A 20,552-nucleotide genomic window follows, 5' to 3' on the forward strand; every position below is an offset into this window, starting at 1 on the left:
TTTCAACAATTAAACAGGCGACTTCAACTAAAAAAATGTACCTATTATTATTATATTTTATTACGTTAACAAGCCATTAAGATTTGTCCACATTGTACGTATGTCGAAATTACTTTATGCAAATATATTAAGCGATTCCATAGAGATAATGTTAGCGCACTGTTTGTTTTCTCTCTGCCCCGGGCGCAACATTGAAAATATGAAACGCATCGCGATAAATTTTTTTTGTGTGTTTTAAGCAACATTATAGTAAACGCACTTATCTTAATAACTATAGAGAATAATATTTTTGAAGCTAAAACAAACCGATTTATTTAAATATTGTCTCAAAAAAGATTGAATATGCATTTCAATTTATCATTTTATTTTTATTTATCAAGTCCAATTCAAAGTCAAATAATAATAATGATATTTAAAATTGATCTGTCAGACCCTCAAAAATATTATATTTAATATTTTTGGTAATATGTGATATTACACTTGGCCTTGGAGAAAAAAAACGAATATTGCACTGACATCTCTCATAAACATATTTTAAGCTGATACAACACGAGTTAAAATTTGTGTTTAAATAACACGAATCTGATGCATAGTTATTGTTCCTAAATGCGTTCAATGATAACAATTAAGATGTATTCACACACTCACATAGTTTTAAGAGTAGTTTGCATTAAAAGGGTACGATTTACGATCCTAATATTGTTATCACCAATCGTTTTCATAACTATGTATACAAATCAGTAGAGTTCGATTGGGGTAAAAAAGTATATTTTATGTTAGATAATATATAATACATAATGCATATTATATTTTTTATATACTGAGCAGTTAATTTAAAACTCATGTAAATTGTATTTTTTTTTCATTAGTCATATCATGCTAATATGAAAGAAAAGATTAAGCTGTTTTTTTTTTTTAAATAACCGTACAATTTTACAAGCATAATTTTAAGAGAGCCCACTTTTAAATCTGTTTAAAAAAGTATATATTTATCATACGTACAACGTTCAATGGGTATTTATATGCATATATGCGTGCGTGTGTGTGTATATGTGCGTGCGAGAGAAAGAGTATATATATATTATGTATTTATATATTTAGGCGATTTATACGGCCATTACCCAATCCCATCATCATCGTTAGAATGAATTCCTGTCACATTCATTTCACATCAATTTCACGAATCGAGATAACAAGCTAATTCCTTTTCAGTCAAACCCCCCGAAAAAATATTATTATTTTCATCTTTTTATTTAATTGCGAAACCAATATCAACTTTTGATTTTCAAATGGCAACCTATATATTTTAAAATGTACTAAATTAATAAAGCTATATTTTTTTTATATGAATTTTAACATTCAAATGATTAATTGTCGTTAATTTTTTAGCGAGATATAGGCGATATAGCAGATTTGATTTGTTATAATACTTCTTTTTTTCTGAAGGCCAGTAGTCACATAGGTAATAGATAATAATAAGAGGTAAGTATTTTCATATGTAATAAACTCGTTATCGACTATCGACGCAGTGATGAACTTTGTAACTGTAGTTACCTACGCTTCACAGCCATAATAACTTGGAGGTCGAACACCTAAAAACCTCAAACCACTCAACTTTGAGTAGCTACAACTCACAAACGGTTAAACGAAAAAAAATAAATAACTTTAACGTTAAAATTCATAAAAAAAAAATAGCTCTACTGTTTTATGACATTTAAAATATAGGTTGCCATTTGAAAATCAATAGTTTATAGTAATTTCACCATTAAATATAAGGGTGAAAAAATAAAAATGTTATATAGTTTTAGAAAAGCATGCAACTAAAATTGTTAAAAAAAAAATTGAAAAAAGTCAACACTTTTGGTAATAATGAGTGTTTACTGTTTAATGAAAAAATAATCATCCTGTATCTAATTATTTATTATAAACAAACCTAAACATGTTTCAGTAAGACAGCTTGAATTCCGATTTTAAAATACACTGAATTCCGCTTAATGTGATCACTTTGGTGCAGGTAGTTTTGATTTTATTAACCGGTTGATTCTATAAAACATTTAGAATATTTTTTTTTTCATAATACTATTATTGATTTCTAATCATATATATAATTTGTAATACCTACATAATTATAATTATCAAGTAAAATTATTTATTTTTAAATTGTTTGTATTTTAATGATTCTATAAATAAGTGTACATTTATGCTTGAAATAAATAATAATACAAAAAGAATTAATACATTTAAAACAAATTCAATAAAACACGTCGCAGGACGGATGTGCTTTATCTTCTTCCAAGTGGAATCGTTTCCGTCCGCGACCGACATGAACAGCTCGTAGCCGTGGATCGGCTTGTGATGCTTGGACATCGCCTCGTTCACCTTATCGTTAATCGTAATCGTTACTGATCTCGTGCCGGTGCATATGCTCAATTTCGGAATGGTCCGGAGCCTTTTTCCACTTTTGGTTGATTTTAAACGGCTGTGGCTTCGGTAGGGCCGCGGCATCCGATAACGGATGGGCGAACGCTCTCGGCGCTGCGTCGACAACACCTCCGTCGGTACTATCGACGGGCACGCGGGAATCTCTAATATCTCTACTTCGATGACCATTTCGACCTGGCCGGAATCACCGTTGGATTGACAATTCTTGTCGTCGTCTTTGTCTGTCGACGACACTTGTTGGTGCGATGTAATCATGTATCGATTTCAATCGTAGCAGTAGACACCTCTCGGCTATTCGACTTATTTGAATGATCGATTATGTCTATGACTAGGTATTCCAACTATGCTTCGTCGGATGTCCAATATCACAGGTACACACAGAGGACTTTTAAACTGATGCATTGGATGTCGACATCCTTAAGAAGCCGGCTGAGATGGACCCTCTACTCAGAGATAATATATTGTCTTGTTTAAAGCATCTACCTAATTGGTTTGATAGTGTTCGTAGAACTTCAGTGTATTATGATACTGATATAGTAATTTATTATAACCTGTACGTGAATAATCAAAGTCTGCGTTCTACAAACGAAATAATCGAAAACTAACGAAACCCGCGATCGCGGTCAAACATTTTTTTTTATGAAATATATTATTATGTTGGATTTTATATTTTTAAAATATAGTAGCTGAAAAGTCAGTGGTTTATCTATCGTTTCAGCGTTAAAGTGCAAAATATGACGGATGTACTCACTTACAGACTGGGTTGGGACGTGACTAGTAAACACATATTGAAAAAAAAAACTGTCTCGAGAAAGGTCAAGATTAATGTATGCTGTTTACTCGAGGAAAAACGTGGAAAAAAGTTCTAATACGATTTATTTAAAACACTAACGGTGATACGGTTTTAATCCATAAAGCTGCTTTACATTATATTTTTAATTTTTTTACTGTACTAAAAAATGTCAGTGTTTTGCGCCAAAAAATGTCCCGGTTCCATTATGAATTACATGTGTTGTATCAATATTGATATTTAACTAATTATTTATATTAGGCTCGTCAAAGTCGACTTTCAAAAGATTCTATAAGATGTATGTACGTTAACGTTACTATTTGTACATATACACACACACACACACATACACATTTATATATATACAATATACATAATTACTTAGGTAAGACATATTATTATATTATTAGTTTTTTTTTGCAACTATTCTTTTAATAGTTCTTTTTTTTTCTTTAAAAACTTTTGGGATAGAACAAATCACTATAGTAATTTTTATTAGCAAATAGAGATGCTAAATATGTATATGTAAATTATACTATTTTTTTAAAATAATTACATTAATCAATATGGGTAGGTACTATAATTATTTATTGTAAATTTGAGGGCAATATGCTGTCGAGTCACACGAAGTACTTTATGCAGCATTAATTCAATAAAAATAACGATCTTATTTGTATTGTTTTTTTTTTTTTAATTGTAATAAATGCTATTAAAATTACAACCATTGAGTTATTTGCAAAATTAATTGTTATAATATAATTAAGATGCTAAAAATGCGGTGACACGAATAACTACAGATGTGAAAATATCTCTTGATGACATCTTTCAAATAAAATGGAATTAATAAATAAGTGGCGCAAAAGTTTTCAAGAATATTAATGTCATATCATTACTATATTATGCACCCACTGACTGCCCGAAGAAAATAAACCCACAACAATTACATTCTTAAATTGCCTATCGAAAACGCCGTGTTATTTAAAATTCGTTTTTATTGAAAACATAAAATAAATATAATATTATAATAATTTTTGGTTAATAAGAAATAAGCTATAAATAAGATGGAAAGCGTGTGTTTGGTTGCATAATACAGTTACACATTAGAAAATAATAGGTAAAAATACTGTACTTTATATTTAAGCCCATCACAATATAATGTTAATTTAAAGAGTATATTGTTCAATAACTCTTAACAAGCTGGTAAATAATTCGAATACTTAACATTTTTTTATGATTACAAAAGATAACATTTAATAGTAAATGTCTGGTGTGTTTAATCAAATTGTAAGCGATCTTGAACGCAAACTTATTATACGTTTATTATATAAGCATATTATACGTCAACGGATTAAATATCATTACATTGTTATAATTGCGGTAGCAAGTCGTATAGGAAAATATTATTTGTCTTTCGCAATTCAGTCTACGGTGCTCGGCCTGAGTACTATATTATACAGTTACACATTACACGCATGTCTATCATCCCTTAACGGCTCTTTTTAATATTTATCAACCGTTCTACTTAAAATAATTTATACCAATCGATTTATTATATTATATTAAAAGTGCTTTTACTATTGTGAGGGATACTCCAAAGCACGCGCACGTCTCAATACAGTCAATATACCCTACCTACGACTTCCGCGATTTTATAATCATTTTATAATATTTTATCAACGATGGCGTGTCATAATATTTATTTTTGGCTTCTCCGTTGTCTGGTTTTGTTTTTATCCACCTCAATCTGTGCACAGGTTAAACTACTATTTTCGACTTCCGCCAGACAGTTACCTTACGTTATATTTTATTTAATGGCTAGGTCAGTCGTGGCTGTTTATTTTTAATGACCATTGTTCGTTTTTATTCTCTTCCGCATTACCAGTAAATATATATAATATACTACATAGATATAATAAGCTACATTATAGTATCCCGTTTTCCAACTAAAGTTCACACTATGTTTGACTTTTTCAACGTTATTCAGTCTATCTTGGTACCTTAATAGTATGAGTTATTTTTAGTTTACGATTCATTCTAAATATATTCTTTAGCGTCGATCACATATTTTAAATATCAGCTTTATTGGTTTTTTTTATAAAATAATATTATTTATTTATTAATTTTTAAAAACCCTATCACAATATTCATAAATTAAATTATTATATAATTATTATTTATAATATTAGAAGATAATATGAAAATGTGCTTATATTTATTTAAATATATATATACCTATTACCTAGGTATAAAAAATAACTAATTCGTTAAAAGTTACATATTATTTAAAATTAAATTTTATACATAAATATTACGAAAATGATTTAAACTTGTTTTTATACATTATTGTTTTTTATGGCTCGCAAATATTAATACTTTTGATTACAATAATTTTTCAAATTGTTTTTATTATTCAACTATATATCATTTTTCGTGCTTTCAATATTTTCCTTTGTGATCTAAATAATTTATAGTTGTTTAATTTATGTAGTATATAAATATTATACAACTACCTATAGTAAAATATTGTAGTTCTTTTTGAACTTTTCTTGTTTTCCAGTTAATTGCATAACATTTTTAATATTTCAAAAAAAAAAATATTTGCTATTATTAAATTACATATACATATTTACATATAATATCCCTTGTTTCATGTTTGATATGTAAAAATGTTTTCAATTTTTATAACGAAAAAATATGATGAAGTTCATACACAGTATAATCATTGCGTTTGATAAATTGTGTTCTGAAGTAAGAGTAAACCATTAATTTCCCTTTACTCCTCAACTAAACATGGATCATTTTTATTATAGTAATTGAAAAAATTAATTTAATTTTATAAATTTTCAGTTCATTTTAACGAATTAGTATACTTATGTAGGTACAACTATTATATTAACGAATAAGCTAAGCAATTACAAAATAATATTAATTTTGAGGATTATATTTATTAAGATTGTTATGATATACTGGACCTATAGTATATTATATAATATATAACCTTGTTTGTGATAAAGGTATATTTAAGATTACCTATTATACGTATAGAACTAATCGTTTCCGGCATATTCATCAGACAAATAAAATCCTACCTCCTTTTTCCAGTTAAAAAAAACATCCTGTTTACGTCCTTGCATTTATCGATTACTTATATGTATATCATATCATTATGTTTACACTCACTCATTTCAAAATTATTACCAACAATTTAATTATTTTTGATCCGGGATTATTATTATTGATAAACTAATAATACTGAACTTAAAATAACGATGTCCGCTAATACGAGTTACTAATATATATATATAATATTGAAAACCATAAATAAGAAATAATAAGACTAAAATAGTCGTTGGTATTATATAGTTATCAAATCCATGAATATTTGACTAAAATGTTCTATAAAAAACTAATACAATACACAGCAGTTATATCATGTTATTATTAAATAATTGTAATACAAATGGTATATTAACGATTTTGTAAGTGGTACACATTTATGGTTCAATTATATTACTTTCCAAGTTATAGGCAACAGGTGGTAAATTAGTGACAAATTTGTCTTATTCGTGATTTGGTAGGCTAGAACTAACAAGATGGGCGTTTTGTAACAATTAAATTTCTACCGACGGTTATAACCAATATACAAAATAACTCCAATAATATGCAATGAACTACAAATAATATATACTTTTTTTAAGTGACATTATTTTTATTTTATTTTTTTTAATAGCAAAATTAGTAAAGTTAGTAAGTATGTAAAATACCGTAAAAATTACTTCATTTATTAATAACCGTTTACACTATATCACAAAAAACGGTGAATAATTTGAATTATTGAGTAATAATTTATAAATTATTATCGATTCATTAAAAAAAAACTTTACTTAAAAATAGTGTTAAAGCGATTTTATACAGCTTATCAATTAAAATATAATTCTAAATAACCAATTTAGTAGGCTATTTTAGTAGTAGCCGATTTCTTATATGTGTCATTGATTAATTTCATAAACCACTTTTTTTTTTCTGTGAAATATTCATTTATAATTGGAATCAGTTATACTCATAATATACTTTTCAAAGAAGATCAGATTTTTACGGAATTTTTAATTTTTCCATTTTTGTTACGATTCCTACGTTTTAATAATTTTAATTAAAAGCGGGTCATTAAAATGTCCACTACGTTTTATGCATTATTTAAAATAACAATAATTGTTTCGTTCACATTCCAAATTCAATATCAAGTTTTTTTGTAATTTACTTACTATAATTTAATGATTTTAATATATACATCCTCAGAAATCTGCAGTTTTAATGTATTATCTGAAATTACCGAAAGTTAAAGTTCCAGAAATAAATAAAAATAAAATATAAATACACACACAATTTTTATATCAGTATTCCGTTTATGCAATAATAATAAAAAATAATATTTTAATATTTATAATATTCATTAGTGGTAATTTGATATTGATACATAGTTTTTCACCAAATCGGTACAAATTGATACAAAAATAAATTTGTTTAGTATACATCAACACTGTGATAAGTTAAATGGAGACTATGACAAATTTCTCGGTAATATTTCTTCCAAGTAATTTTTATAGTAACAAAATTAAAATAAGTTTAATACAATTCATAGAACAATACTATATTTGTCACTTTTTAGTGTACCTATATACTATATATATGAAAGGTTATTTAATGCTGAAAATATTATATTACATTTATATGTAAATTCAATCTGGAATTTGACTAACTCCCAATTGCGTATTATATTATTAAAATCGATATTAATTTAATGATAAAAAAATGTTCGGGAAATTTACGTAAATTTCAGTTGGATAGTTCATTTTTTTAAAGTAGTTTTAATGTTTTATTCAATATTCTATAAAATTTCATTAAATTGAATAATTGATACTTAAAGTTAATAAGGCTAATACGATTTGAAATTAAATTATTATTAATAATAATGTAGTTTTGTTGTTAAAGAATGAACAATTTCTATAAAATTACTCTTTTTGGTAAAAATTACCACGCTCACAATATAATATTATAACATTATTAATCTCATAAAATTAATTTTCTAAAATCATAGTGACTAAAAAAAATATTGTTAACATATCACTTTAGGCATAATAAAAGCCACTATGCAATCTCTATGACTCCATTTAATACACTTCATTAAATTGATTAGCTAGTCTGTTGTCAAGCGTTTCAAATTATTCGTAATTTACAATGGATACTCAAAATATTTATCACGCTGGGTGTAAGCTCCCGTGGATTAAGTCACGGAGTATACAAACAATAAATACAAAATCATAGTTATTCTGGTGCAATAATAAATATTATAAATGAATTGTTTAAACGTAATTATCCCTAATGCACTTCACGTGACATAGAATATAACCATCTCGATAGCCATATAAACATCAACGACATAATAATATTCTATAACAAAACAGATAAATAAGCTCAATAATGTACATTTTCCATAGTTCAATCCCCATTTAATAATACTCAATAATCTCTTGTATTTTATTGTTTTAGTTAGTAAAATAATAAAATTTTTAAAGTTTCAGTACAAAAATCATTGCGCTCGACGATAAAATGAAATTGGACTGATTCTATACCAGATAGAGTGGTTTCTCATAAAACAGTCGAGAGTTTAGGTGAAATTTATTTTGATAAAATAATACTATGAGTTTGTTATTTCTAGAGCTATGAAATACGCGATGGTCGGATTTCGTCCACAGGTACCTACCCCACAAGTGGAAACGGTTAGATCTGAATTACAGAGACCCGATTATTTTGAGGACCCGCTGAAATAAATTAGCTAAATACATTTGTAATTTTCGAAATTCTGATATATTGTATACTTATTTTAGTTATTTTATATTAAATATAATATCTTATAATGTAGTCGTTTTGATATTTTAAGCTGCGAGTAACACTTGACCTAGAAAATTTGTATACGGAAATTCCATATTGCTTGTAATAATTGATCGTAACTATTTTAAATTACAATGATTAGATTTATATACCTAGCCTATGGGTCAATATTGTGTAATACACCACCACGTGCTATACAATTATACAAAAATCCGAATCATCGAATGTGTCAATTTATTACATCTGTTTCATTTTATTATATTATAATTGTATAGGATTTTTTGTTCAAACTTCAAAATATAATATATGAGCATAAATCAGTTGCTCTAAACTGCAAAAAAAAATTAGAAAATAATGGTAAGGAAGCTATTATGCGTGCTGTATTTTTTGTATATAATATGATAAAAGGTTAATAAAAAACTAATTATAAAAAAAAAACCAAATTTGATGTAATAATAACAAATAGTGGACTGTATTAAAATTGGTGATATTACAGCACGACACACACAGAAGAATAATAAAAATTAATACTAAAATATATAAATATAACAGGGGTGTAGACTGTAGGCGTCCACCTACCGTAAAAGATAAAAATATGTGATATTGTAATACCTACGTGTCAAATTCAAGCCATACGTATTGTATAATTATATAATATCAGTTACAATAACAATAATGGTTTATCGTACAAAATTAAATAATAAAATCGCGTATCACCCGTGTGATAACGCGTAACCGTAAGTTGGTGCCGATAGCCGATTTCTTGAATATGCGTATATAATGCGTAATAAACTCCAAATGTTGCTGATTCGTTCGCATCCCGCGACCCACGCGATGACGGTTGAACCGCGAAAATAATATTAAACATGACCAAAACACAAGTGCTCGAACGCACTTTGGTTGTTCGGTCGGATCGCACCCGCGCGCTATATAAAATAATAAAAGTAATAAAAGACACTACTAATCGAAAGATGTCCGGTGCATCATAAGCATAATATCACGATCTCAGTGATACAGGTACTGGTGTACCCAGTCCTTTTATAGCACCCGTGTACAGAGAACGGACGTAAAATCCGTTAAACCGATTTCACATTTCGATAGGTATCGATATGGAATAGTTATATACGTACTGCTGATTCGTATCGCAGTCTGAGTCCGATATGGGTTCGCGGTACGTGTCACTTGTATAGTTGTATATCGTACGACATACGTATAATTTCTTGAAAGATGAATTCATTCTTTTTCGAAAATTTTGAATTTAAAGGTTTCAAATAGGATGCAAATATCTAAAAAAGTGACTAAAGTGTATACATCATAATATTTTATAATTGGTGTCTACTTGATAAAAAATATTTCAAACAAAAATGCAAATGTAAATTATAATTACAGGCCCCAATTAATATATGTTTTTATAATATATATTATTATATGCCAACTGCAAGAAAAATAACATTTTAATTCATAGTTTGACTGTTCAAGGCATTTTTCATTTAACAGTATGAAAACGTAGGCCTTCATAGGACAGGAAGCGGGTTCTGGTGTCTATAAAACTGTGATAATAATTTCAATCAAGAGTGTGTATGCATAGGGGACCAGAGTGACGACACCTTATGTATTCACCTTGGGTTCGTCGTTTTATTACACAATTTTCTAATTCAACTTTTGAGATTGACCTGCTTTTTAATTAAAATTTGTCTGCACCAGATATAGCCTAAGTGGCAATTTTCTTCATTTTGGTATAAAATACTGTCGTATATTGATCAAAGAAATTTTATTATACAAAAAATAGGAATATCATTATATGTATAAATGAACTCTCAGATTTAAAAAAAAATACTTACAAAATATACGAGATAGTTGGCCTGAAATTCTATTCGATTCGCAGCAAGTAGCTAAATAATGCAAACAATACCAATTTTCGCACATAACACAGTAAGGCAAATAAAAAAAAAAAATAAAAATATTTTTCGACGAAACTTTATAAACTTATTCAACATCCTCTTCTGAGAATACTGAATCCGAAATGGTATTTAGAAATTACGTGATTCGCTACACAATTGACTTTATTTTGTCAGATAATAATAATATTTGTAATATTTTTGAGCCGTTTTTCAATTTTTTATTACTGACTAATGAAAAATTAGAATTAAAAGAACAATCACTTGTACAAAAATACAAATCAGATTTATCTGAAAATATGACGTATCATGAAACGTTACAACTGAAAACTATATATCCTTCAATATTTCAAAAATATATTGTAATGCCATCACTCGAACTATTAAACTCAATTAACGTGGAAAAATTTGCAGACAATTTCTGTAAACATGTGTTTTAGTCTTCGAATATCTTACACTATTCCAGTGACTTGAGCAGAAACAAAATGGTGTTTCAGTCAGTTGGGAAATTCATTGAAGACGTGGCTAAAATCAACAAAGAGTCAAGAACGATTAAACTCGCTGGCTCTTTTATCTGCGTAAAATACATTGACTTCAACAATACATTTCAATGATGTCATTGCTGAGTTAGTAGTCATGCTCAAAGCCCGTGAAATACAATTCAACTTATAATACAATTTCTCAATATAGTCAAATTAAAATAAACTTGTTTTTTTTTTCATTTTTCAATTAAATGAAAAAGACATTATTATTAACAAAATGCTTACTATTCTTGACTTTTTATAATTTATGGTACATTTTATTATTGGAAGTTTTGTAAAGAGCCTAAAATACGGGATGTCCCACGAAGATCTGACAAATGAAATAACTTTTGTTCTAATCAATATTTTAAAAAAAAATCTTTTAAATATAATTCTTGCCCTACATTTTTAGTATACATTTTTTATTTTTATTTTTTAATACTGAAAATGAAATACTAAAAAATTGATAAAAAATTTTCCAAAAGTTAGGTTAAAATAGCAAATTTGTAAATTTAATTTAAAAAAAAATTTAGATGTTAAAAACATTTATTTAAGTCCAGTGGCTGATTTTTTATAATTTTTTTAAATATCAATATTATTCTCGTTAAGTAAATTACGATCTAGTTTGTGTAAAACATTACATAATAGATGTACATGAAGTTGGCCCCTCCACTTTGTCCAATCGATTTCAAAATACCACCAAATAATTGCAAATCATCTAGTTTTGAGTAAAATCAAATTTAATATTGAGGGGGCCAAATTCAGTTGGATTTTAACATGCACCTATTTAAAAATGTTTATATAAAATATTTTTAAAAAAAATTATATTTTTTGAAATTATAATGTTTCTAACATAAACTAGATATCAATTTACCTAACGAGAATATTGATATTTAAAAAATTTGTAAAAAATCAGCCATTGGACTTAAATAAATGTTTTTACTATCTAATTTTTTTTTTAAATCAGATTTACAAATTGGCTATTTTGAATATTTTTGAAATTTTTTTAATCAATTTTCAAGTTTTTTATTTTTGGTATTAAAAAATAAAAGATAAAAAATGTATACTAAAAATGTAGCGCAAGTGCATATGACTTATATTTAAAAGAAATTTTATAAAAATATTGATTAGAACAAAAGTTATTTCATTATTTAATTTGTCAGATCTGCGTGGGACACCCTGATTTAGTATAGTGGCCATAAGCTCGAGGATGCCTATTCGCCCATTTATTTAAATTTGTATACCTACTAGCAATTTCGTATTCGAATAAAAATTATGCGTTGAAATTTTCTAATAATTACTTAAAAATAAATTAAATGTATCAAGTATCCAAAGATATAAATATTATAATATCAACTTACTAATTTTGCATATTATTGTTTATTTTATTCTTATTATCAAGAGTATCAATACAAAATCTAATAGTTTAAAATGATCATACCTATAATAATCATATCATATTATATTATGCATACCTAGTATAATATTATAATACAATAAAAAATATTTCTTTTTATTTTAAATATTATTCTAGAGACACTTCGTACTTATCGGATTGTAACTTTTACTACTGGAATAAACGAGAAAACAATTATATTTTATACGACCAGTCTGGCTAGATATACTTGAACATTAAACTAAAACATTTCATATTTCATCAAATTTTTCAGTTACAAACAATAAAAATAATAGGTGACCAGACATTTCAAAGTTGTTTAAATTATAATAATATCGTTTGATATAAAATATTATTTATCATCAAAATACTACGAAATTAACGAAAAACATTAATAAATTATTTAAACATTCTGATACAAATCAGAATTATGTACAAATTAAAATTAATACATACGTTTTATTTGATATATAAATGCAATAGTGGAATAAAAAAAAGATTATGTTATTGTTGTGTTAATTACTTATTATAGTCAATAGAACCATATTGAAAAAAAATATTTTTTTATCGGTATTTTATATTATTTTATAATTGTATATGTATATAAGTGAAAAAACTAGTTTTAAAGAAAAATTATCTGTATAGTGTTCGTTGTCACAATGTTATGGAAAAACAATATTATTGTATCGAAAAAAAACTGTATTCCTACATGTGATAATTCACAAAATAAACTTTTGATATTTTTTAATATTTTTCGAAAATATTGTAAAAATAAAAAAGTTAAAAAAAATAACGTTAAATAAATGTAAGACAGTGTGATATTAAGAAAATTTAAACATTTTTTTTACGTTTTTTTTTCAAATACAAGTATTTATTTTCACTGTTCATCGGTACTTAGTTCACACGTTACTATTTTTTGTTGCTGTTAATTTGCATAAATAGTTATTGTAACTTAAATACTCGTATGATTAGGTACCTACTATAAGGTAAATATACGAATAACTCATCGTATAACTTACGCAAACGTCTTATAAATCATTACATTATTATATATATTTACAAATATTGCAGTGAACACAGAGCCTACAACAGTTTTTACCTCTTGTAATAATAATACGATTGGTATCATTATTTATATCAAAGTAGGTGTGCAGTCCTTGACAGTAAAATCGTGCAATTAAAACCATCAAACAGTTATTATATCATGACAGGTATGAGTTACTGTCACAAAGGATTAGATTGAATACGCCACAATGATGGGAACGGTATATGTGCCAATTATAAACAGTATGTTATTACTTATTTGTACTCACCAAGCATATCACCAATATAACCATATAATACCGGTATAAAAACATTCTTAGAATTTTCGAAATGCAATTACAATGATGTCATGTCTTCGGGCGTCTAATATCGCAACAATCGTAAATAAATGATTATTTTGCACATTGTTATTTATACTTGAGTAAATTCGAGTCAACTCACAACTTACGATAGTATAATAATAATAATAATAATAATAATAATATCATTATGAAAGTAAAATCATTCTATTATACTATTATACTCGTGACTAAGGCAACATGCGTATAAAGTGCCAGATTTCGTCGTTAAATTTATTCGAACAATGGTTATATACAATAGATTTAAACAAAAAAAACATCTCCTTATTTACAACAATATACTTAAAAACATACGACTACAGATTTGACCGGAATCGCTGAAATAACGAAAAATTTGTTTATGTTTTTTCATTTGAGAAAAAAAAATATATACACACAATACGCATAGATCCCTATAAAATACAGTGAGATCGGCGCGCTTCGACGAGACAGAACCACTATAGAGACTCGGTAGAATATAACTCGTGATATTCGTAACCAAAATTATGAGATTTGTGTAAAGGAGTGCCTGCAGCTGCAGTAGTACCTGGAATACTATATATTTACAACCGTGTCGCTTTACAGCATATGTGGTTTCGTGGACCACCACAAATATCTTTGCGAGTACTAAATTATTCTTGGAACTATATGCGTCTGTCGTACCGATATCGCCTACCTATTAATTATATTGGAAGTCGATTTCGCCAAAATCCGATCACCGCAAGGACGAAACAAGATCCTTTGATGGAATACCGCAAACGTCCGCTGCACAACCGCCTGCAGCATTATTTACCATCGACCTCGGCATTAGGACGTCTTCTGCTTCCGTCCCGAGTATTCGTAATCTCAAATTTGTGGTATATATCATGGTATATACACACATAAACTGTATTATTATATTACCGAAGGATTCCTCGGCACACTCGATATTATCTCAAAACTCCACGGTTATTACCACCCATATTCCGGGTAATCATATTTTTTTTCTACACTTTTCCATTTGTCATCTGACTCGTGCACTTTATTTGTGCGTTTCACTTAAAAACAGTCTCGTCACCACTCACCACTTATCGTCAATATAGTACAAAATTAATTTCATATACTCATTTAACAGTATGACCAGTGCCTGAAACTTCCATCGTTTGCGTATTGTTTTAGTTACCACGTATTCAACATCTGATTCGATATGAATATAAATATAACTATCTCAAATCCATAAATGTGTCTATAGATGAATATGAAATATAAAATGTAAGAATTTATATGGGTAAAGATAAAGATAAAATAAATAAAAACTTGAAAATATCTAGATAAAAAATAATTAATATTCATGTAGTTCGTTATTGACATGTGCGTGTACTTGCAAGACCTCTCCACTATTTATTTTACACTACAGTCACACTAATGATCACTTAAAACGCTCACATTAACATCACGCACAAACTTAGAAAATTGTCTATATTCAACTCATTAAAAACGTTCGGTGTCGAGACCCCTACGGTAACAAAAATAATATAAAGCAATAGAAAACATATAAAAAAAATGATTTGGATATAAATACATATTTTATAAAAATAAAATGCAAATGCATATTATAAAACTGCACGTTTAATATATTTTAGTGCATTCGTATGAATAACATTGTTTTTTCCTTGACTTATCAGTAATTTGAGACGCAGTATATTTAAATACTGAAATCGTCCTCAAACCAGACACCGTTCCATTAATCTTTTCATATTTTTCTTATCAATTATAATGATTTAAAATCAAATGTGTAAACATCACAAATGCATTAACACGTTTAAATATAAAAATTATATTGTCTGAAATCCTTTCAAATTGTTGATTTATAGAAACTTGACTCTTAGCTTATAGAATGTTCACAAAGGTTATTATCTATTATGTTTGTCGTAAAATCAATGATCTACCATTATCCATTACCCAAAACTGGAAAAATATTTATTTATTTATGTTATATAAATTATATATAATATAATATTATGAATTATAAAAATACTACTACTAAGCCTCATTCAGAATTAATTCATTATTTCAAAACAATATTATAATTATATTATTCGCTAATATAACGTATTTTTTTGGTAAAAATTGTTATAAGTCATTAAGAATTTTTGATTGTACATGAAGCATTATAATACTGATAAATTATCATTGGAAAAAAATTTGAACGTTCTGTAAATGTGATCATTATATATAGTTGTATTGACTAAATCCTTCAATGTTATCACGAAGAAAAACTGAAAACTCAACATCATTATGTAAAAGCACCGATTTTTATATAAGTATATCAATTCGTTAGGATACATTGTTTATGACAATGTTCAAAATAAAACTGAAAAGGTATTGAAAATACTATGACTTAGGTCTGAAAACGTGTCAAAAATAGTAAATACGCCTTTTAAGACATTTATTGCGATGTCGATTTGAAATGTCCGTGTACCAAAAGTTTCATGATTTTGATGGTTTTACATTTTTCTAAACCAGAAACTTTCAAAACGATCGTATTTCCTCGAAAAACGGTTATCGGCTTTCCGAGTAATAACACAATCCGTGACTTCGATTGAAAAAATAGACATGCCAGTGGAATTCGGTCGTTATAATATCATTAATCGTACTATGTTTGTTCACAGGGAATTTCTTGTTCATTTACGGTCATAAGGACACTTCACATATCTACATACGGAGCCCGTACTACACCGTTGGGGTGTTCGACAACAACGGGTGTTCACTGTCATTTCAAATGCACACCAACGTCAGTGTGCCCAGTCAAGTGTCAATAATGCTAAAGACTGAGAATTATACATCATTAATTCAGGATAATGTCGAAAACAACTCTCCCGTGTAAGTATAAAACCACCCTTAAACGTTATGCAACTATCATCAACGGGGCAACGGCAGCTTGACGGCGTTTTGTAGATATAATATATTGTTTTAATGTACACAAGTTCTGCGCCCGACAAAATACACAAAATAATTATTAGTCGATCATAAAAAAAAAACATTAATTTAACTCTAGGCTTATTAGAATATTTTTAAATACTTTCGGGCTATCGTGACGTGACATCTATGAATCGTATTTTAGGTGACTAGAATCGACTATTATAATGTAAATACAATTATATGTTTCCTCATTTTCAAAAATGGAAGTAAGGCGTTTTCCCACACTACAACCTCCATACTGCTAATAAACATGGTGACTTTTTTAGATATAATTGCAAAACCATATTTTGATTTCAACCCCCTTTTTGAGTATGCTCGTGAGAACATAATAGGTAGTGTAGAAAAAAATCAACGATGTCGATTATGGTATAAAATAAATTCTGATATCATGGCAGTTTTGATAATCTGAATGATAATAATTAATAACATAACAATTAAAGCATTCACGCTAACTCGGAAGTAATGAATATTTTTCTGAATAATGTAACAGTAAAAGCTGAAAACATTTTTGTAATTATTATTTGTATTTTACATAAAATATTAATAATAAAAAACTAGAGCACTTATCACATTTGTATGTTAACTTTGAAAATTTGGTGCTATTTACTCAATATTTCATAATATTCTAAGTAAATTGTTTTCATAGTGGATGATACCTGCAACTATACACCACCATTTTATGTTATACACGATTAATATAATTTCGTAATATTTTGAACAGCTAATAAATATTTAGATACTAATTAATGGTAACACGTTTTTAATTTGAAAACTTTTGAATGTAATAAATTGTGTTGATGTCAAGCATGCATTTATAAATTTTCTACATCAACCTAACTTAACTGGAAGTTTGACCGGTCGGGGTATTAATATTGTAGAGGATGTAACAGCTAAGAGTTTCTCAATGTTTATAATAATAATTCAAGACCATGATATTTTATTATCTTATAAAATATAGATATAGTAGAATAAAACCTAATAATTAATGAGGAATTTCAATGAGGGTAATAATAGACGTACAATTTGTCGTGATATATTACTATAAGTATTCATAATTAATCAAAATTTTTTACAAAATGAAACTTTATTGCAAAAAGTTAAAGTTAAAGTTTTTATTGCTGGGCGATGTACGCCGTGAACGAATAAATCACACGTAGAAATGACTTATAAAGATAAATACCGTAAAAAAATTGTTACGAGTAAGTTGCAACGAGTTGCTCAAGCATCAAAGTTTCACGAAGTTTATGTATACATAAATATCCGTATTACTTTATCAATAATTGTTTATTGTTATATTCGTTTCCATGTATTATGATTTATGGACATGAATCATTTTACAGTTACGACATTTTTACACATGAACTGTATATATACATAGATAATATTATACAAATTACCAATTTCATACAAATTGGTTTTCCTTAAGTGGATGTCGTTTCTGAATGTGCTGTATTCTTTTTAAATGCGTTTATAAAATAACAGCATACCGACTTTTGTATTTATAAATTCTAGTTTGATGTTAGTTTAATACAATAGTGAAATAATATATATATATATTGTCAAACTTAAAATATTACATAAAATATTAATATATAAAAATGCACATAACTCACTTAAAAATTAAAACGCCATATTGATAGTTTAATATAGTTGGTTAATAAAAATGGATACTTTATACATGTTTTAAAAATGGAATCCAAATTTTACGAACATTTGAACAAAGTTATCGAAACGAAAAAGACTAACAGTACTTTTATTAGTAAATCTAAATATTATGAAATAATTAAAAAAAAATTCGTGATTTACATTGCCCGGTATTCCACATTGCCAGTAATATATATATATATCCTAGATACAAAACGATAGTTACTTGAGACTTAGACGTATTAATAATTATATTGATTGTTGTATGTTTACTAATATTTAATCAATATTTGTGTTATTTATTATAGTATTTTATAAAAATATGCATATTACCTATACGTATCACAACGCATTTTACCACCAACGTTTGTTCACGAGTAGAACATTTTTTTTCAGTTTTTTTTTTCGTACATCAGATATTTGACTACTACTAAATAACTTATATACCTAACTACAAATGTTTTTATTATATTTTTTTTTTTTCATAAATTATTTCAAATAATAACAGTTACTTTATTTAAATAAATAACTGAAAGCTTCGTGTCTTTGATGATTGTTTATATTTTTATAGAAATTGGGAGAAAAAGAAGGTATTGTTGGGTCGACAGACAAAGCAAGTTATTATTGAAATAAATATCAAGCTTGGATCACATGTTGCCATTGATGATATTAGACTAGAAGATTGCTTACCAGGTAATTATACAAATTATATTACATTCAAATTGATAATAAATGAGAATTATATTAAAATAATAACAATAAAAGTTAAATATATAACATAATTAATTTATATAATATATAAATTGAATATTGTAAAATAAATCAATTTAATTTATTAAAAACTAAATAAAATATAATACTTACATCTAAGGTGATGAACCAGGAAGATAATTATCGAAAATAATACAAATAATTAATGAATAATATTTTATAGTTGAAATCTTACCTATTGCGATTCAGAATCATATTATTTAAAAACATAAAAATCAAAACTAACGTGAATTTGTAACGACCTGTCAACTTTAATGACTCCTAGAAAAATTTAAGGCTCGGCATATTGAAAGTAAAATACTATGGTAAATCTATGGCCCGTACTGAAATCCACAACGTGGGGAGTGTAGAAAAATACGCGGAAAAAATCGTTTGAACTGTTATGCGCTATGCGGGAAATCGTGAAAAAAGATGTACGTACGGTGGGCGGCCCCTGGAAAAATGATACCATGATAACAATGGTAATTGAAGAAGGGTGTTCTTCCGGATCAATGGCAAGAGTAGACAATGGCCTGAAATGGGATGATTGCGTGGAAAAGAAAGCAGTAGATCCAAAAACCAATATGAGAGAATAAGCTGGTCGGAAAGAGTTGGAGACGAGTTTGTTTTAGGATATGGTCTCGAACATGAGGTACTATTATGATATGCATATACAGCGTGTAACGGATAGACTTGATCAAAAAAAAAAAAAATTATACTACATAAACGTATGACAATAATTGTTAATATTATAGGATGTTTTCAAAATTTTTTAAAACAATTTTAAAGTTTTAAAAAAAATCACATTTTTAAAAAGTTATTACGTTCTAAAATAATTTAATCAAAAAATATTGATAAAAAAATTCTAAAAAAATAAAC

At 27.2% G+C, this 20,552-nt stretch overlaps 1 protein-coding gene across 2 annotated transcripts in view; it reads left to right on the forward strand.

Annotated features, from left to right (window-relative positions):
• The window catches only part of LOC132926494 (tyrosine-protein kinase receptor-like), a 360,502-nt gene that overhangs the window by 270,108 nt on the left and 69,842 nt on the right, over nt 1-20,552 (forward strand). For both annotated transcript variants that reach the window (XM_060990859.1, XM_060990860.1), the window contains exons 3-4: nt 16,970-17,180; nt 19,495-19,616. In XM_060990859.1, coding sequence (XP_060846842.1) covers nt 16,970-17,180; nt 19,495-19,616 — 333 coding nt within the window. The remainder of the gene's footprint in view (nt 1-16,969; nt 17,181-19,494; nt 19,617-20,552) is intronic.

Source organism: Rhopalosiphum padi, chromosome 3 (assembly GCF_020882245.1).
Source record: "Rhopalosiphum padi isolate XX-2018 chromosome 3, ASM2088224v1, whole genome shotgun sequence".
Lineage (NCBI taxonomy): Eukaryota > Metazoa > Arthropoda > Insecta > Hemiptera > Aphididae > Rhopalosiphum > Rhopalosiphum padi.